At 53.4% G+C, this 21,267-nt stretch overlaps 8 protein-coding genes across 8 annotated transcripts; 4 read left to right on the top strand and 4 right to left on the bottom strand.

Annotated features, from left to right (window-relative positions):
• Positions 1-744: 744 nt before the first annotated feature.
• ASPBRDRAFT_48429 (putative DNA-directed RNA polymerase III RPC4) lies at positions 745-3,304 on the bottom strand. Its single transcript, XM_067626089.1, has one exon. It carries the CDS (start codon positions 3,010-3,012, stop codon positions 1,162-1,164), a length of 1,851 nt encoding a protein of 616 aa, XP_067474155.1. The 5' UTR covers positions 3,013-3,304; the 3' UTR covers positions 745-1,161.
• An 894-nt stretch (positions 3,305-4,198) lies between these two features.
• Positions 4,199-6,675, bottom strand: ASPBRDRAFT_48428 (putative C6 finger domain protein). The gene is made up of 2 exons (XM_067626088.1): positions 5,644-6,675; positions 4,199-5,566 (listed from the first exon to the last, which is right to left on the bottom strand). The coding sequence occupies exons 1-2, from the start codon at positions 6,418-6,420 to the stop codon at positions 4,280-4,282; spliced, it is 2,064 nt and encodes a 687-aa protein (XP_067474154.1). The 5' UTR covers positions 6,421-6,675; the 3' UTR covers positions 4,199-4,279.
• A 3,290-nt stretch (positions 6,676-9,965) lies between these two features.
• Positions 9,966-10,511, top strand: ASPBRDRAFT_136922 (uncharacterized protein; the record flags this gene model as incomplete). The annotated part of the gene is made up of 3 exons (XM_067618849.1): positions 9,966-10,042; positions 10,104-10,218; positions 10,317-10,511. The coding sequence occupies 3 exons, from the start codon at positions 9,966-9,968 to the stop codon at positions 10,509-10,511; spliced, it is 387 nt and encodes a 128-aa protein (XP_067474153.1).
• A 220-nt stretch (positions 10,512-10,731) lies between these two features.
• ASPBRDRAFT_355906 (cyclin family protein) lies at positions 10,732-13,492 on the top strand. Its single transcript, XM_067623365.1, has 4 exons — positions 10,732-11,154; positions 11,330-12,415; positions 12,476-13,015; positions 13,071-13,492. Exons 1-4 carry the CDS (start codon positions 11,143-11,145, stop codon positions 13,332-13,334), a joined length of 1,902 nt encoding a protein of 633 aa, XP_067474152.1. The 5' UTR covers positions 10,732-11,142; the 3' UTR covers positions 13,335-13,492.
• Positions 13,493-14,435, top strand: ASPBRDRAFT_355907 (uncharacterized protein). The gene is made up of 3 exons (XM_067623366.1): positions 13,493-14,065; positions 14,139-14,198; positions 14,339-14,435. The coding sequence occupies exons 1-3, from the start codon at positions 13,650-13,652 to the stop codon at positions 14,382-14,384; spliced, it is 522 nt and encodes a 173-aa protein (XP_067474151.1). The 5' UTR covers positions 13,493-13,649; the 3' UTR covers positions 14,385-14,435.
• Positions 14,166-18,727, bottom strand: ASPBRDRAFT_162577 (RNA helicase). The gene is made up of 3 exons (XM_067619504.1): positions 18,364-18,727; positions 14,743-18,277; positions 14,166-14,633 (listed from the first exon to the last, which is right to left on the bottom strand). Exons 1-3 carry the CDS (start codon positions 18,604-18,606, stop codon positions 14,365-14,367), a joined length of 4,047 nt encoding a protein of 1,348 aa, XP_067474150.1. The 5' UTR covers positions 18,607-18,727; the 3' UTR covers positions 14,166-14,364.
• Positions 18,728-18,918: 191 nt separating this feature from the next.
• ASPBRDRAFT_48421 (DNA 5'-adenosine monophosphate hydrolase) lies at positions 18,919-19,899 on the top strand (the record flags this gene model as incomplete). Its single annotated transcript, XM_067626085.1, has 2 exons — positions 18,919-19,022; positions 19,114-19,899. Coding segments are annotated over 2 exons (865 nt in total), but the record flags the coding sequence as incomplete, so codon positions are not given.
• Positions 19,900-20,228: 329 nt separating this feature from the next.
• ASPBRDRAFT_200518 (putative translocon-associated protein, alpha subunit) lies at positions 20,229-21,156 on the bottom strand (the record flags this gene model as incomplete). Its single annotated transcript, XM_067621446.1, has 3 exons — positions 20,229-20,514; positions 20,579-21,009; positions 21,085-21,156. The coding sequence occupies 3 exons, from the start codon at positions 21,154-21,156 to the stop codon at positions 20,229-20,231; spliced, it is 789 nt and encodes a 262-aa protein (XP_067474148.1).
• Positions 21,157-21,267: the final 111 nt, after the last annotated feature.

Raw genomic sequence — 21,267 nt, 5'->3', positions numbered from 1 at the left:
AAGAAGGGGGAAAAAAGGCGAAACGGCCCAGACGCTGACAGGCCAACAACACTGGAACGGGGGCCGCCCTGACCCTGGCCTTTGCCAAATTAGTGGAAATTTAATTCGTCTTTAGCGTTTTTTGCGCCGACCTCCTCTTCTGGGACAAAGCCCCACTTTACCCAAGTGGCCCCCAATAAGTAGCTAGTGGGGTTTGCCCAGCCTGCAGTGGCCCGCTATCTGGCTCAGTTGATTGGCTGTATCCTGCCGTGTCAGCACGGGCTGGGACTAGCGTCAGTTGAAAGGATGTCTCGTGCCACTTACAGAAGCTTGTCAGGGAAGGGCAGCGGTGGAACCAGGGACAATCCCTGTAACCATCGGCATCAGCTTTTGCCTGATCGGGAGAGGGTCTGGCCAGGGTGAGCCAATCAGGGAAAGGGTATACTCCACGCGAGGGCGAGGTTCATTTCCCGCTCTTGGGTGATTGGAGGACGGGATGATAGTGTATACTCAATACTGTATAGGGCAGATTAGAAAAACTACGTTAGTAATAAACAGTATTATTTCCCAGTATCAGGCTATCTTCCTTCGATTTGAGTGAGACATTAATTTGCTTGTTGCTCACCGGCCCTGAAAATGACGAGCTTAAGCTTGGTTAATGAAGATGTGCAAAACACTCAACCAGTAATCACACGGGATGTCATACTTCATTAAAGTCTATCGATCATCATATCCTCTGTATCTAACACTTTATTACGCAGTATACTCCTACTTAGTACATACAGTGTCTGCCTCACTCCTCGGGTGGTCCGTGTACTAATTATAGTCCCGATCATCATGCTCTCTCTCTCCCCACGACAATCCCAGAAGTCAATCAATCAATCAACATCAACATCAACACCACACAATGGCTGTGGCGTGGCATGGCTGGCATTCCTTTCTTACGTCGTCCCCTCTCACAGCCATCCATGTGGATAAATACATGCACCATTTGTGGCATCTGATTGATGAACTTGGGTTTTGTGACAGTTCTATCTTTATCGCTATGGAACAAAACATCCGATCGGCTGTCCCCCAGCCATCCCGCATGACGTAAATCGCCCTTCCTGCCTCCCAAATAAACAAGGCCATCACAACAACTGCCCCATCTAGAGTGGGATAGATACTCTCACAGTTACAGGCTTACAACATCTTCCCCCAGTCCGGTGTCACCGTGAACTTCCCACTCAGCTGTCCCATCGCCCACACCTTCTTCTCATCATCCGGAAATTCCTCGTCCGCCGCGTTGGGCGGGGTAGACACGATCAACGCTTCCTGCAGAAAGTCCACGGCCGTTGCGCGATCCAACTCGAAGCTGATGCCTCCCCAGTCCATCGTCACCCGACCTGATGCATGGACGTTCAGCTTGCCGACGCGCCCGGCGCTGAGGCCCCAGTCGGCTGCAGTGACAATCTTGGACGACGTCCCTGTTGCCGTGGCATCATCCCCACCCTCGAGGATCTCGACGCCATCCTCGCGCTTGACGCCTGTCTGCTCCGACCCACTGGCCTCCGGTGCGCTCTGCCCCGCCATCGGCGCTGTAGCTTCATCCACGGGATTCTCGCTGTTGCCCGGTACCACCAGGTTCGGCGTCATCGGTGGGAATTGCATCAGGAACAGCTGCCCCGCCAACTTGTCCTTGTTGGCCTCCTCTTCCTCCTGCTCCTTGTCCTTGTCCTTGTCCTCCGTTGTACTGTCCTTCTCCTTGTCCTGGTCATTGGCGACCATAGTAGGGGCCTCGCCCTCCGCCGGGGTGGTGGTCTCCGATTTCTCAGGCTCGGGCTCCTTCTGGAAGAGGTCCTTGACAATCTCCAGGTCCTGCTCGTGTCGCTCGTACTCTTCGATATCCTCCTTCGTGCGTAGTAAACTCTTCGGGTCCTTCACGGGAGCAGGGATCTCCGATTCGGGCTGGGGCGTCGCCTCGTTGGACGGGGGTGTGATTTTCCTGCGCACCTTGACCTTCTGCACCGGCAGCAGTCCATCGTCCGTCGTAGCTGGCTCCTCCGCATGTGGAACATCTGTCATGACCTGATCATCATCATCCGTAGGCTCAGACTTGACTTTCGGCTCTCCCTCCGTAGTAGCTGCAGCATCGTCATCATCATTCTGCTGCACAAAGAGCGCGCCATCGTCCTCCTTCGTCTGCGCCTTAGCCTTCTCCCTCAGCTCCGCCGACTTGCTCGAGCTAGACTCCATATTGACACTGACCACGCGCTCCTCATGCTCATGTCTCTCAACCCGAATAGGCCGCAACCCCTTCTCCGCATCGGCATACTTGACCGCCGCCTTCCCCTTCTTGCTATTGACCATCATCTGCTCCTGATCCTCCTCATCGCTATCCAAATTAATCTGGTCAATACTAATGCGCACCTCCCCATCACTCTCATCCGACGAGTAATCCCGAGTGGCCCCCGCAGCCGTATTACCCAAGTCAATGACCGACCGACTGCGTCTCGACATGGATGAATGTCTCGAGTCCTGTCCAAACCGACCTCCTCTACCGCGTCGCCCAGACATCCCCGACCCCAATGGTCCCCCCGCAGACCCCATAGGTCCGCCACGCCCGCGCCCAAACCCACCGCGACCACCAGGGCCGCCCTGGTCCCGGCCGCGCTGGATCGCCGCTGCCTCCTTCAGTCGCTCGCGGTGCCGCTCTGCTTCGAGTTTCTCAATGGCTTCTCTCTCCTCCTTGCTGCGACGCCCGACGGCGCGCGGCTTGTATTTGAGTGTGGGCTTGGCGGGTTCGCCAGGCGCAGCGGGCGCGCCGGGAGGTTTCGCGGCCGGTCCGATGCTGCCGGAAGGTGTGCGTTTCTTGAGCGATTGAAGGCGCTGGACGGGGGCTCGGCCGGAGGCTGATGGGCCGGGCGTGGGAGTCTGAGAATCGCCGGCGGTGGTGGCGCTGGGCGCGGGACTCGCGGAGGCGGTTGTAGATGCATTGGCGCGGCTGGCTGCGCCGGCCGGTGCTCCTCGTCGGGGAGCACCTTTCGGAGGCATGATGAGCGGATGTGGATGATTAGTGTGTGGGTGCGGTGGAGAGGACGGAATTCAAGAGCGTTGAGGTAATGTCGGAGTGAGAACGAGCCGGAGGAATATGTAGAGAGTAGCTCGTCCGGAGGTGGAGGGAGAGGAAGAGTTGTAGGAAGGAAAGGAAAAGGAAGAGGATGATTGATTGAATGAGGAAGTTGAGTGAAGATGAGATACGGAACTTTTTGGCAGGATCCGCGCCCGCTCGGCGTTGGAGAAAAAAAGGAAGCGGGCGCCTCAGGCCGCGAATGCGGGGCAACGCCAGTCATCCGGCGCTAACCCGATCCGGACATCATCTTCGATGTCACGGCTTCAATAATTCTCTCAATTAATGACAGCCATTCACTGGATGTGATGGATCGCATTGAGTTGGTCTTGAACAATGGGTCTATTGAGGGAAATGTAGGAATAAGAGTGGAATATTGATTCTACTAGTCATACTACTAGCCATCATCTACACACCGGGCGGCTCTCTTAGAAGTCAATATATATTTCCTATTCGATCACACTAGACCTCTTTGCAAGTTGTAACTCATCTTCAGTTGAAATCAGACGGACTCCAGCAAAGCCATTCAAAACACAACCAAGTAATCCAGATACATCCGCTCTTTCAATGGGGGCCCAATGAGTGGAGGCGACCCCGGACCGTGGCCGCGAAAACATTGCAGCAACTAACGCCAAAAGACACAACTCAGGAAGCTCAATCAACCCGCTCAGCTCAATCGCTAGACTATCCATGAGAAATAACAGGGCCAGGCAGAATGCAGACGGTAATGCGAACTAGGTTGGCGATCCGAGGAGAGAGAGGGAGAGAGGTAGAGGTAGATAGAGAGAATGAAGGGAGCGCGGCACTCATGACTTCGATGCAAGGTACAAAGAGAGACGTCGTGCACGAGTCCGCCGGTGATGAAGGAAGGACATCCCAAGAGGCAGGCCGGCTCGGGAGAGAGGAAGTAAATCAGTGGAGTGATGGGGGGAAGATTCGGGGAGTTTCAAGATGATAGCCAACGGTCCGCGTGAAAAGCTCGTTAAGGAGGGGAAGGATACGATGCACGGAAGAATGTCGATTCGTCTATGTTAAAAGGTGTAATATGTCAGGAGAAATGCAGCCATCCAGGCGCAGCTCATCGATGGTTCGGTACGACCGGTGTGGGCGAAAAAAAGTAGAAAGAAATAGAGAGGGGGCCTCGAGCCATTGCAAAGGCACAGCATTCCCCAGTTTTCTAAAGGAGTCCAACTAACGCTTGCGCTTCTTGTTCTTATCCACGCTAGCCGCAGTGTGCATCGGAACAGCGGCCACAATGGATTGCGTTTCGAGTCCATTCGTAGTGGGTTCGAAAGCTTTCTTGACTGGGACCCCCATGTGGCGACCGTAGCGGCCTTTGCGACCGTTTCCTTCGTCTTCGCTGATGCACCCATCAAGGCCGATACCAGCATCCTTGCATCGGCCGCAAGGGCGCTGCCGATCGCAGCCTTTCTTGCTCTTACGGCATCGCTGGCAACGCGGCTTGGTCGACAAGTCCTCCTCGTCGGCGGCGAGCTGGTGCTGGAAGTTGACGGAAGAAGTCGACGTCTTGCGGACCGGCACAGGGCTCATCATCTGGGGGGATACCGCCGTCTTCTGAGTCACCGTGGTAGACGTCGCCTTGACTTTACGAGCAACCCCATTAGCCGCTGGCTTGCTGCTCTTATTTGGACGCACGGGTGCTGGCTTGGGTCCGCGCGCCTTGGTGGTGGTGACGGCATGGGCGGGCCGAGTCTTAGCCTTCTTGGACTTGGGAGCGTCCCGGTAGAGAGTGTCTTCATCCATATCATGCCTCACTACGTTGTCATTCAACTCTTCATGTTGATATTCCTCATCGTAACCGTCGTAGCTTCCATCAGAACTGTCAAAGCTGGGAAGGATGTCATCCAGATGCTTGTGTGTGCGCTTGGTGGCACCGGGCGGGAGCATGGGGCTGGAGTCGAGCCGCTGCTTGGACCGAGCGGGCAGATCATCGTCATCGTCGCTGTAGTCCTCACCATCGCTGGTCGCACCCGTTGAGGATGCAGCATCAGCGGCACCGCTGAAGGCATCATCAAGCGTGGAGGCAGAAGTACGGCCATGCGAGAAATTGGATGCGTCTCCCAGACGAATCAATTGCATAGCAACATCCTCGTCGGAAATGCAGCTGGCAATGGTAGGGTCAGGAGTGGGGAGGATGCCCGGGCCGCCGCCCCGACCAGCCTGGTTGCTATACTGCCCACCAGAGGACTGGGTAGTAGTTCGGTCGCGCAGCCGGTGGCCATGCTCAGGAACCACAGGGGTGGCATACACCGGATTGCGCACCGGGTTGACACTATAGATCTGCTCATTGTATCCATAGCTCTGTGGAGACGGCAATGTTTGTTGGTTGTAAGGGCGCTGGGTGGGGCGTGCGAAAGGTGAGATGGCCCCTTCCTGACCGATTGACCGGCGTTGGGGCGAGATCGACGACGTGGAGGTCGTGAGCGGGACCTGGGGAGGGACAAACAAAGGCAATTCCTGGATGGGAGACAAAGAGATAGCGTTAGCAGATGTTGGATCAACAAAGGGCGAAAGAAATGATGCCCGCCACGAACCGAACTTTCAAACTTGGGCCGTTTCCGGCGGCCATCTTGAAGAATGTTTTCCATGCTGATATCTGAGCTGCCAAACTGCTCGGTTCGGGACTTCTTCGTCCCAGAATAGCCACCTTCGCTATCGCTATAACCAGGGGTACCCTCCTCGTGGAAGCTACCATGAGTGCTCGAGCCTCTGCTCTTGTTGCCTACCCGAGATGACTGCTTGTTCTGGGATGCGCTACGACGGCTGCGACCAGACGGGGATATACTGCGTTTCCGAGCCAGGCGCGACGCCGGCCGAGAAGGTGGTTGGCCGTGTTCCAAGACCTGCGCCGGCGCCATTGCCGGCGGCATCTGGAAGGGCTCCCCTAAGCTGGGACGCTTGCGGGCCTCGGCTGGAAGGTGGCCATAAAAGCGATCGCCGTAGCCCTCTGTGTAGGCCTGGACGGGGATAACCCGCACATAAACAGTCATGTTGTTCCGTAGATTCTCATACCTGGCAATGAGGGTGATACCTTGCTCATCTTCGAAGCTGACACCGCTCGCAGCACCATCGTAGATACCGTAAAAATTCTTAACCGTAGTCACAATGGAATCCGTTGTGTCATGAGGGTAGATCTGTACCCGCATAGGTATGCGGGCCCGAACCTTGGAGTTCTCATCGAGAAGTAGCTCAAAGGCGACGTTCTTAGGAACCGAGCTCCGGGGGGAGGGTTCCTGAGGCGGCGCACGATGGTCGGTGTAGGCAGGCGACTCCCCAGGGGCAGCATGCTGTTCGTAGTGGACAGCCTGCATGGTGGGAGAGTCTGAAAGGAGGTACTACCACACTGCTACTACATCGATGTATGAATCAATCGGGTGTTCGAATTCGAGTGTGAAGAGCGGTCCGGGCGAGTAGGAGAGGAAGAGGGTGGGGGGGAGGAGTAGGAGAGAAACAGGCAGAGACGGGGAATAGGAGGGTATGGGCAAATTCCATCCAAACCTACCACAACAGAGAAACCAGAGGGGTTCAGTTGATAGATGGACTACCCGCGACAGATTTTATGGATATGTTGGATGGCGACTCAAGAGGGTAATCGGTGGGAGGACGACGGCACCTCAGTCGCAAGAGCCGAGAGCGACGGGAAAGGCAAAGAAAAAGACGGTCGAAAAGCTGGACAGCCACCACCACCAAAGTCAGCACGATGTGATGCAAAAGATGTCAATGAGAAAGGAGGATGTCTAGGGAAGAGAATCCAAGTCTATTCGATGACGCCGAGACCTCCCCTGTCGAATCCTGATGGATGGCAGATTGGGAGGACAAACGACCCGAAACACTCGGAAGACGGTGGAGAGCATCAAAGACGTACCGATGGGAAATCAAACCTATTTGTCTGGAGTCGCACCCGAGTAGCGGATCCGACAAGATGAGAAAGGAAGGATAGCGATGGTGGTTGAGGGTGTAGGAAGAGGGGTGGGCCGTGGGAGGTGAGTCGTTCTACCAAGCGCTTGGGTATGTCAGCGGTGGCATCACGCAGAGCCGAAGCGAGTCAGGAGAACCAAAAGGCCAGGGAAGGGGGAGAGCGAGTGCAAAGGAAGATCAAAGTCATTCTGAATGATGGACAGGAACCTACCTGATAGATATGCACCAAAAAATCGAAGGGAAATGGTAGAGAGAATGGGCGAGAAGAGGTCGGGTTGGGTCGAAGAGAAGGTTGAGGAGAGAGGAAGAGAGAGGAAGAGGGAGTGGGCGCTGGATGGATGGATGGATGTGGTTTCACCCAAAGCGAGCAGAAGGTGGCCTGGGTCGGTGACAATCCATCCTCTTGAATGCACCCTTTTCCCCCCACAGACACCCCCGACTCCCTTTCAGATGCGAATTGATTCCCTATATTCTTCATCTAGCCCTTTTTCTTATTTGCGCGTTGCTTTCTTTCATCGCAAAATCCTAAATCGCATTGCGTCCGAACGGACCGGCTTCTAGCTGGATCTACGAGATCGGCGACTCTGCCTTGGAGGTCTCCAGGAAGAAATTCACAAACAAAGTACTTGACAGATGAATCGCTAAAACTACAGTTTTATATTGCTGTAACTTTTATTCCAAAACAATGTCTGTAATGGGGTGAAGGGACGGTTACAAAGTGCTTTTGGTTTCTGGAGTATCGGCCGGGTGTTGGCGCAAACGACGGGCGACATCGTCGATCTGCGACCACAGAACAAGGTGCAAAGTACTTTTTGAACCACCAATCTGCGGACATTACAGAAACACGGAAAGAGAATGATGATGATGATGATTATTCTTATTACTGCTACTGTCTAATTCTTTGTGCACCCAACGGAAGAGACGGTCGACCAGATGAAGCGGAGTGGCGTAGGGTCAAGGTTGGCTGGCACATCCTCAGCGCGGCCACGTCGAATGACACCCCCGATCACATCCCGGCTGCGGAGAGCGAGTGATGGACGCTTTCTTCATGTCGGTTCCCCCATTTCGGGTTTAACTCCTCGCAGAGGGTGGATTTACAGAGAAGTGGTGATAGAAATTGGCCGTAGCAAATACATGAAAAGGAAAGTAATCATCACAGTCCAAAGATAGAGCGAAAAGATCCGAAGAATGTATCCTGGAATTAAGGTTCCCTTTTCCTAAACTACGTGGTGGGCAAAAGACGCAATTAAAGGTGACCGACCAACTGTCTCCGGACAGAACTTGTGCCCCCTCTCGCAGCGACCAATTCCCTCAAGCTGGTCGCGCAAGGTTCCTACCATGTTCAATGCTCCCATTCATTACTCGCGGGGCGTAAGACATGCATGGTTTAGATAACCGGCTTGAAGGGCGATCGATGCCCCGAATCCCCAAGCTGGGGAGAAGGAAATCTCCTACGGCGCAAATGTTCTTCTTGGCCTCAGGCTCCTCAGGCTCATCTTCCATCGACGGTATTGCAGACTAGTTAGTGGTATTCTAGTATCGACAGCGCAGAATCCCGGAGAAACAACCAGGTCATAACTAAAGAAAAAGAAAAAAAGAAAAGGGAAAGGAAACAACGGAACAGCATGCATTGAACAATTGAGGGGAGGGCAATCCAACCACACCAACCATCGCTACCGGGGGATGGAGACAAGAAGATTGAGATTAATTGGGCCAGGGCGCTGCAACGACCGAAAGCCAACAAGCCGATGAGCAGCAACGCCCAATTGTTGCCTCGTTTCATGATCTGCGCCTGTCCAGACTCGTCCTTTTACCCCTCCTCGGAAAACGGTGGGCTACGTAAGGATGCTAAGGATTCCCCGTCGTTCGTGCACCACTTTCGGGCTGGCACAAGATTGCATTCTTAAGTTGCGACCAGACTGATTGACAGCGAGATACTCTCTCTCTTTCTCTCTCTCTCTCTCTTCATCCAAGCACCTCCAATTTGACGGACAGTCATTTGGCTTCCTGTCCCGCGGGTCCCTAAAGCGCATCTGCCAGGCCGGCCATTCCCATGTCTGCAAGGTCCAGTGCAACTTCGCAGCGGCCTGTGAACTAAAACCTCGGAGGGTTCCTTAACTGCCAATCCGCTGTTTGACAACGTCTTGCGCGTTGCACTGGGCTTCTCTACACAATTATATTCTGGCCCCAAGCGATCGAATGAGAATGGGTGATGGTCGATAGTACTGAGAGCAACCAACTGGCGCAACAATGCCGTTAGCCGGGTTGGGGGGGGGGGAATACTACTAGAAGGATTGCATTCCGCAGAGAAGCTCAATGAATATCACAATGATGGGAATATATATATGTATCTACGGCAAGAAGTAGGCTCTGTCGTTCTTTCACCTGTAGTTGTCAATGTAGTAAATCCTGTGTTAAACTAAACACAATCTTGTCTCTGTCTCGTGCGATCACTCCAATTGTAAAGTTTGTAGTGTTCCTTATTGAGGCACTCAAAGCGGGGCCTGCTCCAGAGTCAATAACCAACCCGGCCGGTGCTTCAATAGTCATCATAATTTTGCCAATTGTGTTAAACTAACTAACTGGCTTTGCTATTGTTGTTGGTCAGCCGCCAGACAAAACACACACCGAAACTTTGCGTATCTTCAATAGTCCGCCTTCACCGTTCGGCTGGCCGCGACACCTCAAATGTCGGCTGGTCGCCAGCAATCCCAGTGTTTATCCTTCCATCCTCTCCTCTTTCTTTCCAATGCGCAATGAACCAGAGGATCAATCAGAGCGAATTTGCGATCATCGCATAACGACTTCCACGAATACTGGCGTATCCACTGATGGCAAATCCGGTGGAGGTCGGACTTTTTCGCACACGACCATCGACAAACCCGCTCTGATGAATCCCGCCGCCTCATGATAGGTACCGCCGGATCCGCGTCCCACAATGGGGGGAAACTGGTGGCTTCCTGGCGAGGTTGGCATTTTGCACGGGTGTAAACGGGACCCAGAGATCAGTCCAAAGTAAGTGCCAGTTAAAAATTCGCAAAAAGCCAGGCCCAAGATGCAAACTGTAAGCCTACAGGAAACATGGATTCCTCAAGTCATTGACGGGATTGCGATTATCATGGCCCGTCATCATTGGCATTACCAGATTCCTGCTGGATTCTCGACCCGAATGGCCCATCGATTCCATCCTGGTCGAGACGTTTCGCTCAAAGACAATCGATGCCCTGCCATGCGACACTGGTGACCCTGGTAAATAATGCGCTCGGAGACCCTGTATAATAGCCCTGAGGTTTGGTCGCAAGCTGAGTTCAACATTCCGGTTTCTCCAACCTCCGCTTCAAGCGTCAACTCCCGGAGAGAAGATGGCAGCCCACCCGCCCGTTCTGAATCACGTGAGCTCGCGTTCGGTGAAGGCCAGCTTCGTGTGGCCGGGCGCGTTAACGACCCGCGGAACATTCACGATCATTATCCACCACAACCGTAAGTAATAGCAGATAAAGCTTGTGTTATGGAATCGCAAGTTAGTCTGCGATATAAAGTGCTTTTTTATCACCGGCTATAGCTAGGTTATGCAGGGAAAGATGGTCAGTAAAGCAATTGATGTGCTGGTGGGAAGACGCGTTAGATGATGTCACCCGCTCTGAGAGCAAGCAAACAGCGCAAACAGCAGCTGACCTAAGCATGCCATAGCAACCCCCGAAGCGGACTAGCGCGGGTGTTGTTGACGGTAACCAAGTAAGGAAGTGACCGTTTCGGGCAATGCTGGTGGTTGCCCTTGAGAACCAAAGTCAACCCAGCATTGTGTTTGTCCTGCCCTTTCTTCGTTGCTGGACGCCCTGTTTTTTTGTCAATGTATCGGTGTTAGTCGTCCGTCTTTCAACCAACCTCCTCAATCGCGTGGCAGCCAATCTTAACACTCAAACTCTGCTCAACTGGCGCTATCGCTCGAGCCCTTGGCGCGGTCTTGTGTTTGTTTGGGGTCGCATTTTTAGTATAACTTTAGCTGCGACGACCAACTCCTGCGCAGGGCGCAGAGAAGTAAACAACCACCCACCCTTCCCCAAGTTCTCAAAACACGGTCCTGGAGGCTTCACTTTCGCCTCTATTCATCCAAGATGGATGCAAAGGTACGTCGTCTTTCTTTGCATGTTCTTCCTGCCTGTCAGCCGCCCAATCGGCTTATAAACATGGCATGCATGTTCACGATGCTGCACGCGCAGCGAGGGCTTAGCCTCCGAATTACCCTTCACCAATGTCGCGCCATAGTTAATCACCCTGAGCTGACGAGATTTATGCCATTAGCCCCAGAGAATTCGCGTCCGTGGTGACGAGAACGCCCCCTTCCCTCTCGCGGCCAACAAGACCCTTACCCAGAAAAACAAATCCACGCCTGCCTTGTCCACCATGTTCCACAATGGCGCTAACAAAAATGCGGCCAAGCGGGCTGCTTTTGGCGATGTCAGCAACACTGCCAAACCCATTCATGCTGGTCGCGATGATATTTCTCTGGCGGGCAAGAAGCAGACCAAAGGGGCAGAGAAGGCGGCGTTGATCGTCGAGAAGAAGCCCAGCGCCCTGGCGCAGCCAGCTCAGCGGCCCATGTCAATGGCTGGCATGAAAGGCCTCTTGAATAACGTTTCCAACGCCAAACCCATCGAGCCTTCCAAGCAGATCGCCATGCAGCAGCAAACTGCAAATGCCAGAAAGATCTTAAGCAAGCGGGCTACAGTATTCAAAGACGCGTCGGAATCATCGAATAACAAATGCGAAATTACATCCAAGGAAACCAACACCGAACTAGACGAAGGGGACAATAAGTCATCCATTGCCCAGGCGTCCGCAGCTGCGAAGCGGACCACTACGAAGGAGGAAGCTACACACGAAGAATCGAAGCCGGTCCTGGAAAACGCCGATGATAATTCTATTGTGGACTCTGAAGTTGATGAGGCAGAAAAAGCTTTACTGGAGGTTGACGATGATCACTGCAAGGTCCAGGATCATAGCGAGGATTCCAAGCCCCGCGAGCTTCCCGCTGCGCCGGAGGTCCCTGAACCAAACCGCGTCGCCAAGGCTCATCGTGACTCTGCCTCAACTTCGCACGCACCGGCACAGTCGGAGCCAGAAGATTGGGATGAAGAGGACGAGCACGAGGAGGAAGATGGGTATATCACTGCTCGCTCCTACCGCTCTCGCGGCGACAATACCACTGGGGGAGCCACCACCGTGCTGTTCCCAAAATTCACCCAGCAAGTGCGACGCGAACTAGCTCTCGCCGAGCAGGTCGTGGAGGCCACACGGACTGAGGAAGACATTGAAGATGAATGGTACGACACAAGCATGGTTGCTGAGTATAGCGAGGAGATCTTCGAATACATGAGAGAACAGGAGGTGCGTTCTGGGAATTGAAAGACCCAAACCTACCGAGTCAACTGCTTACATTGCCTATAGATCAAGATGCTCCCCAACGCTCACTATATGGATAACCAAGCGGAAATTCAATGGTCAATGCGGTCTGTGCTCATGGACTGGGTTGTGCAGGTCCACTATCGGTTCTCTTTGCTTCCCGAGACCCTTTTTCTGTGCGTCAACTACATCGACCGCTTTCTTTCTTGCAAGATCGTGTCACTTGGCAAACTTCAGCTCGTGGGTGCCACGGCCATCTTTATCGCTGCCAAGTATGAGGAGATCAACTGCCCGTCTGTGCAGGAGATCGTCTACATGGTAGATGGAGGCTATAAGATGGATGAGATCCTCAAGGCCGAACGATTCATGTTGAGTATGTTGCAGTTCGAGCTGGGGTGGCCTGGCCCGATGAGTTTCCTGCGGAGGATCAGCAAAGCCGACGACTACGACTTGGAGACGCGAACTCTTGCCAAGTACTTCCTGGAGATCACCGTCATGGATGAGCGTTTTGTCGGAAGTCCCGCGAGCTTCGTCGCCGCTGGCGCTCACTGCCTGGCTAGGCTCATGCTGCGGAAGGGAACCTGGGTATGTTTCTTGGCCTGCCGGAACTTAAGAGAAGTCGTTTCTAACATGTTTACAGACTCCCGCCCACGCCCACTATGCCGGATACACTTACACGCAGCTTCTGCCACTCATTTCCCTCATGGTGGAATGTTGCGAGAATCCCCGCAAGCACCATGGCTCTATCTACGAAAAATTCTCTGACAAACGCTACAAGCGCGCTTCTTTGTTCGTCGAGAACGAAATGAGAAAGGGATTTATTATCCCGGAGCAGGCTAGAGAGAGCTCTTATTCCGACCGCAACGCATCGGTTGAATCAGCGCACTACTGGAAGCGCGTATAGCCGCTCATCGTTGTCACTCTCGCCTTAACATCCTCAACCTCTTCTAACCGCTACCAAAACAGAAGAAAACTCATTACAGAGTCGTCGTTTACCTCTGCATATAGAGCATGAAAATATCTGACATGGCGCAGGGGCCCAGGGTTTACTGGCTACAATGCCCTGCAACCGTGTCTGTTTGTGAAAGCTGCTAATATTTGAAAATAAGAGACGTGAGTGTGCGCAGAAACTCACGTCGCCAATTCCCCAGGATCAGGTTCCTCACACTCTCATTTACCTTTTTTATGATACCAAGACATGTGACGTCTATGGCCGTGCATGCAAGATGTAGACCATGCAAGAAAAGCCGATGCCGTGAATGGAAATCGGATGTCAGGGAGATGGAGTTTTTGTTTCTTCTTTTTACCTTATTTCTCTTTTTTCTTCTCATTTAATGATTTGCACGACGATCGAAATCATGCAAGCAATCCGGGTTCGGGAGTTAATGGGTCGATGGCTTGTCATTTCTTACAATCCCTCCTTTACATTTTCTTCATTTCTCTCCTATGTCGTTATGCCCTTGTGTTCCTCTCACTTTTCTCGACTATCACGACCTATCTCACGCTCCCCGCAGATTGCTGCTATTCACGGGATTTTCACGACGAACGGCGAGCTCGCCTGAGCATCGCTATAATCCATTGCCCTCTGATTTCCTTTGTTTCGTTGGAAATGACGTTTACCGTTCGTCTATTACCGTATGCATCGTTCTGTGGATTATTATCCAGGTTTATGACGCAGAAGTTAATGCCATTGGATCTATCTCTTTAGCTCCAGCTTCAGGAGACTTCGCATCGTAGGAGTATTTAGGATCCCAAGCCATTTAGCCAGGTCAGATTCACCCATAAACAGCGAATTCGTCATGATATTTCCTCCCACATCTAATTTTAGCATCATCTCTACCTCTTTTCTAGCCTCTACTACTTACTATAAGCTTCTATACCCCAAAAGAGTCATTGACCAAATCATAGATATCAGATCAGGCCACCCAAAAATCTTACTGATCCAACCCATTAAACTCAATCAACCTCTTCACGACCTCAACCACCTTATCCGCAGTCTGAACACGAGCAACATCCCCACCGCCATTAGGCTGATCAATCCTCATCGCAATAATCTCATCCAGCATCATCCGCAACCTCGAAACCAAAACACCGATCCGAGCCCATCCGCGCAGCCGTAGCCATCCATCGACGATTAGGCCGCGGCCGGCGGTGTCGAGGTCGATGGAGCCGCAGAAAAGGAGGAGGGAGTAGGCGTTGAATGCTATATATACCAATTCATCAATTAGTATACTTTTTCTCTCGGTAATTGTTTGATGGGTATTTTTATATATGTAGAGTAGGATGGTGAGGGAGGGAGGGAGTTGACTTACGTGTCAAATCACGAATGAACACCTTACTCGTGGCCATCTTGGTAAAGTAGCTGAGATATGCCGATCCGCTGGGGTACGATTGGGCCGAGAAAAGGCCAGAAGAAGGATGGATGAAGACGCGGCCGTTCTCCTGGTTGAAGTATTTGATTGTTCGTGCATCTGGGTCGATTTCTACGGTACCTGTCACAGAGCTGGCGAATTTCTTGTCCGGGAAGGAGATCTGTGCGATTTGGGGCTGGAAGGCGCCTGCGATTAGGGCGCGGAGGAGGGGTTTGTTGTTTGCGTTGCGGTTCCAGCGGGAGGATGAGTCGGAGGAAGAGTAGTCGACTGGGAGGAGGCCGGCGTCTTTGAGGGAGGTTAGGAGTTGGGATTTGTTGGAGGAGATGTCGCGGAGGGTTTGGTGGGAGAGGAAGTTGGCGGAGCACCAGGATTGGGTTTGCCAGTAGCCTTGGGCGTTGGCGCGGTCGGTCCATTGTTGGTAGGCGACGAGGTCAGTGAGAAGGTCGCCGTCGGCGCCTTTAGAGAAGGCGGCTTTTGCGGCGTTGGCTTCTTCGCGTTTCTCGCGTGGAGAGACGAAGGGGCTCTTGACGGTGAGGATGGCGGAGATGGTGACGCAGGCGTCGATGCAGCCGAAGATGGAGCCGTAGACCATGAGCTTTGCGCAGCGGAGATCGGCTGGGATCATGGAGAGGTAGCGGCCCAGAGCGGTTAGTTTGTCGTGATCGAGAGCGCCGACACGGTGTAGGAAGTCGAGGGCTCCCTCGACGGCGGTGCTTTCTGGGGGGGTGATGGTGTTGGCTAGGAAGGTGGCGACGTCGTTGATGCCCTGCATGGCTTTGACGGATAGACAGAGTTGTTCTAGGGGGACTCGGCGGATCTCAGGGTCTGGACGTTGTGCCATGTTCGCCTCTGCTTTGCGTGTGTATAGCTTGTAGCATGTACCGGCTTGGACACGACCGGCTCGACCACGTCGTTGCTTGCAGGCTGCCTGAGATGCCCATACTTCTTGCAGTCGGACAATGTTGTCTCGGGGGTCGTAACTCGTCTCCTTGACTCGGCCGGTATCGATGACGGCTACGATATCCTCGATTGTGATGGAGGTTTCGGCGACGTTGGTCGCGGCGATGACCTTGCGCTTGCCTTTGGGAGGGCTGAGGAAGACACGTCGTTGTTCAGCTGGCAGGAGAGACGCGTGAAGGGGGAGTGGATGAGCATTGGGTATCCTCTTCACAGCGTTCAGACATCTTTCAATCTCCATTGTTCCCGGAAGGAAGATTAAGATGCCTCCTGGCTGGTCGCCTAACTGGGCGTCTATGTATTGAACTGTGGAAGCGATCAATTCGTAGTTGATGCCCATTCCGAGACTGCGGAGGGCCTTGCCAAGGGACTCGTCGGCCTGGGCAGATGATACAGCATACTCTTCCTCATAGTCCCGCTCTGAGAGCTCAGGGCAGAACCCGGTGTCGCGGATGATATCGTCCAGGTAGTTATCTTGCACGGGGAAGGTCCGTCCTGGGATATTAACAAACCCAACGGACTTGTTACCGCCAAAGTAGTTCATGAAGATATCAGCGTCTAGAGTGGCACTCATGAGGATGACTTTGATGTCTTTCCGATAGCGGAGGACGTCTCTCAACAGTGCGAGAAGGAAATCAGTGTCGAGACTCCGTTCGTGCACCTCATCCACCACGACGTGGGTGACATCTGCGAGCGAACTTGCGACGTTGCCGTCCGGGCCACTGCCAGATTGCATGCGACGGAGCAGAACACCAGTTGTAACGAAGGTGATCTTCGTTGTGCCTGCCTTGGCCTTCGACTCGCCTCGGATGATGTATCCAACCTCGTCACCAACCGACGCACATCGCTCATCGGATACGCGATCTGCCAGACCCAAGGCAGAAATTCTGCGAGGCTGGGTACAGATGATGTTGGCGACACCGCCAAGGCCTCGCTTGATCAGGTCATCGAGCAGGAATTGGACGGACTGTGTACTCTTTCCACTACCGGTTTCACCGGAGATGATTGTAACCTGATGTTGGTTCACGGCCTGAATGATAGCGTCCTGTGTGTTCCAGGCGGGAAGAGCTTGCCGTTTGCGATTCATCTCCTGTTGTGCCTTGGTTGCTTGCTTCGCTTCCCAGGCTTCTCTCATTGAAACGCTTTGCGGAGAGTCCGGCTGCCAGTTCACGTCTCTGCCCTTCTTGCGTGATTGGCGAACAGGGAGTTGAGAGACAGACCCCGTAGCAGTTGGAGAAGCAGAGACTGTTGAGATATCCCGCAGGCGCCCTGGATTCTCCATAACTTCCGGCAGATGAACCTCCAGCCAGTCCAGGATATTGAATATCATGGGCTCACCCGAGAAGTTCTCCTCGGAGTACTGTACCACCTGGCGTATAGCACTTAGTCGTATGTACGCTGGAATGCCCTTGGCTAGAATAGAGATAACCGGGACAGTTGAAGGATAATGCGTAGAAGGCTTTTGAAAACGGAATGTCAAAGATTCCGGCAAGTCTGACCCTTCACTCTTGATTTCGCAGACTTTAGGCGAGATTCGCTTGTACCTTTCTCCGAAAATAGCCTCCAGTGTCTCTTGCTCCTCTGCCCACATATCCTCTTCCGCAGAGGGCGAAGAGTTGACAGTAGCACTTGACCCGTGCACCAGTGTGCTCTGAAGGAACTCTGCTGCCGCAAGTTCATCGCCCTTCTTGCTATCCAGGGTTCGTGAGCACAGGTCAGCAGGGTAGCCGATGGAGGCAAGCCGTTTGATTTTGGCCTCCCTTGCAAGATCATCGCTGGCAAGGCTCACACCGGCGGAGTACCCTTCAGGCAAACACCAACGAGGGAGATCATCCTCCGGAACGTAGATAAGAAGCCACTCCAGGACCTCCTCCCGGTCCTTGCATGTGCTTGTCGCCTCCTCAACGTGGCTGCGCCGGAAGCCCAATTGAGTAAGCTCTTCGACAATAGATTTGCGCTCCTTTTCTGGTATCTCCACATTATAAGGGTTCCAAATGGCATGCTGACGCAGAATACCCTCAATCTCACGGCGCACCTTACCCCCAAGATCGACCTTTGGTGCTTGCGACCAGATTTTCTTGCTTCTGTTATCACCGCTAGAGCCCAGTCCCAATTCAACCGTCTTCTCTGCCTCCTTCGCCTGTGCCTTCTCGCGCTCTTTCCGCTTCTTTTCTAAGTCTGCAGCTGCACTTTCGCGCTCCTGCTTGGCAAGGAACGGATCTGCCTCGTACATCCATCCTTTCCCTCCCTTGGTATCTGCCGTTTTGATCTCCGTAAAGTCCTCTTTCCAGAGCTTCTTATAGGTAGGCGGAAGCATCATATGCAGGTTCTTCATGTTGCAGACTCGAAATAGTGCATAAGCGGCGGCGAAATGGCGCGCCTCTAATGCTGTGGGTTGCGCGGCGAGGTGCTTGTGGGACGGAGGGGGTTTCATAGGAGGAAGGACGACAGTTTCTCGAGTCTTAGGATCGACACGCTTCAGAATAACGGCGGAAACAAAGCCTTCTGAGGCTTTCATCTGCAATGCGATGATATTGTCAGCATAATGAGCCCGCGACACATTGAGTAGTGAACCAAACGAAGATGGGCCACCATCGACCATACCATTGTATACTCAGGCTTCTCCCATTTCTGCTTCTGACAATGCTCCGCGAGCATATTGACCGGTAGTTTGCCGGTCCATGATGCGCCTCCAATGACCTCCTTCACGGAGGGTTTCTTAGGCTCCTCCGTGGAAGCCTGCGCTTTCTTTGCTGTCTCCGCCGATCGTTCGGCGGCGGCTTTGGCTTGTTTGGTCCCCGGTTTGGGGGCTCCTCCACGGGCGTCGTTCTTTTTCTTGGGGGCCATGGTTCCAAAACAGGACGGTTATTCTAGAGCAGACGCCCGTGGAGTAACTCAGGCCGTTGAGGAGAATCCAAAAAGGTACCTAGAGCACTCCTGACAATGAAAAGAAGCAGCGGGAGTTTCTGTGACGATTCCGCGGTTTGGCTTGTCCCGCACTAGGCCGCTTTGATCGTTTGGGTAGGGCTGCGGGGAGTCGCCGCTGATCGCATCGCAATGGCTCGGCCTCTCCGCATCGTTTGAACGAGCTCGGAGTTTCAACTTACAATAGCTGTGTACCCGTCAAACGTTGTGCTCATTGACTAGCAGTACGACTGAAATGGCAGAATCCCCAACTCTGGAGCTTGACAGCCCCACAGAACAGGATGTCGCGTCCGCAGAAGCGCAGCAGCTAGCACCCAAGCCAGCGAAAAGAGACGCCTGTACGCTCCGAACACAAACATCGATTCCCCCGTCTCTCTCCCCTTGCATTATCTAGATGCAGGAACCACTAACTGATCATTTCTATCTCAGTCACAGAACTACTTGCTCCGAAACCTAAACAGCCCAAACATGGCGATCCCAGCACCTCCTCCAAGCACATTCCTCCTAGCTCTAAGAGGCGAGCCATCGGTGGCCCCCGAGACGGCCTAGGCGTCTACATCACGAAACCAGAATCCTTCCCCTCCAACGTAGTAGTATACTACGACGACGACTTCGTCGTCATCCACGACATGTTCCCCAAAGCCACGCTTCACCTCCTACTCCTGCCTCGAGATCCCCAAAAAACGCGCCTCCACCCATTCGAAGCCTTCGAGGACGCAGAGTTCCTGGCAAAAGTAAAAAAGGAAACGCAGAAGCTCCGCAAACTTGCGGCTGGGGAGCTCAGGCGAATACACGGGAAATACTCAGCGCAGGATAAGGAAAGACAGGAGGCACTCAATGTAGAACCGCCGCTGGACGAGCTGCCGCCGGGGAGAAACTGGGAGCAGGAGATCATGTGTGGGATTCATGCGCACCCCTCCATGAATCACTTGCATGTGCATGTTATTTCCGTGGATCGGTTTAGCGACCGCCTGAAGCACAGGAAACATTACAATAGCTTTTCTACACCGTTTTTCGTCGACATTGATGATTTCCCGCTCGCGCCGGATGATGTGCGGAGGCATCCGGATGAACAAGGCTACTTGCGGAGGGATTTTGTCTGCTGGCGCTGTGGCAAGAAATTTGGAAACAAGTTCGCGGAGTTGAAGCTACATCTGAAGGAGGAATTTGATGCATGGAGAAAGCTGTGAGGCGCAGTGACTGCATGCAGGACGGTATAAGCGACTGGGGGCTAAAGAGGCATGTTCGGCATGTCTTGTTAAGCTTCAGTTGGAACTTGATGGAGTGATGGCGGGAAACCGACAATGCGGTCCCCCTGGCTGATTGCGTGAGCTTCGATTACAAATATCAATTTGAAGTAAATGTACACGCAAATCCAAGGCAGCAATAACTCCCGGTGGGCCACATTTTCAGTGACCCTTTCCCAAGTCCGCTAGCCTTACTCCGGAGTCGCTGAGAGAACCAATCAAGGTTCCCTCCGACTCCAAGTCCTTCCCAATATCTCCTCACAAATCACCCATCGACTCTAACACTGCAAGGGCCATTTAGGCACGGCTCTTAGACCGGGCGCCACCCTTGACCTTCCTGGCCTCAGGACGGTTGATGTGGTGAGCGGGGATCCACTCGGCGTTGTAGGTAGTGGCAGACGAGACAGCAGGGCTGCTGGGAGCCTCAACGGGAGCTTCCTTCTTGGAGGCACCAGCGGACTTCTTGAACTCGGGACCCTTTCCAGAACGGCGCTTCTGGGGGAAGTAGGGGGCGATCCAGACGGTGTAGAAGAAGTAGACGACGCCGGAGAAGCAGGCCAGGAGGAAGAAGTACAAGAAGAGGCTAATGGTAACAGAGTTAGTTTGACCTTGTAGATGAGCTGAGCTGTGTCAGGAATGTGCCTTACATCTGAGGGTCAAAGATGCTGGTCTCCGGCTCCACGACGCTAACAGTGCCGTTGTAGGCGTACAGGGTGAAGAGGTTGCCCTCAGTATCCGAGATGACCGAAGCGAGAGTGAGCAGCAAATCCTGGGGATGCATTTCGGTGGCGAAGCTGTAGCTGACGCTCTCCTGCTGACCGGCCGGGATCTCAACACTGTAACGGTGCGCGGTCAGGTTGCGAACAATCTGGCTGCTCTCTCCTTCAACCGCCGACAAAGAACCTCCAATGAAGTTCACAGTCACAGGAGATTCCTCCTCATTGGCGAAAGTGACCAGCGCCTCGGTCGGGTAGCCGTTGACAAGCTTGACACCGAAGATCTCGGAGGCAGGGAAGGAGGCGTGAGCCGTGACAGAAAGCAATTGGTTTTCAGGGACATCCTCCTTCTCAGCAGCATCCTAGTAAGATGTGACATCGCGTCAGTAACTCAATTGACTTGTGAGACGTTGGGAGTCACGCGAGTAGGAACGTACCGCCGCGAGACTGCCGCCAATCAAGGCCTGGACAGAAAGGAGAGCCAGGGACAAGAGACCAAAGCGACCCATTGTGAATAAACCGGGAGATTGGGGACGAAGAACCGAAGAGGGAGAAGAGAAAGGGTAAGGGTGAGGAGGGGAGGGGGAGAAAGGTGGAGAAGAGAAAGATCGAAGAGGCGA

Source organism: Aspergillus brasiliensis (genome assembly GCF_001889945.1).
Source record: "Aspergillus brasiliensis CBS 101740 unplaced genomic scaffold ASPBRscaffold_18, whole genome shotgun sequence".
Lineage (NCBI taxonomy): Eukaryota > Fungi > Ascomycota > Eurotiomycetes > Eurotiales > Aspergillaceae > Aspergillus > Aspergillus brasiliensis.
Note: the sequence above shows the minus strand (reverse complement) of the source record. Positions and strands in the feature narration are given on the sequence as shown.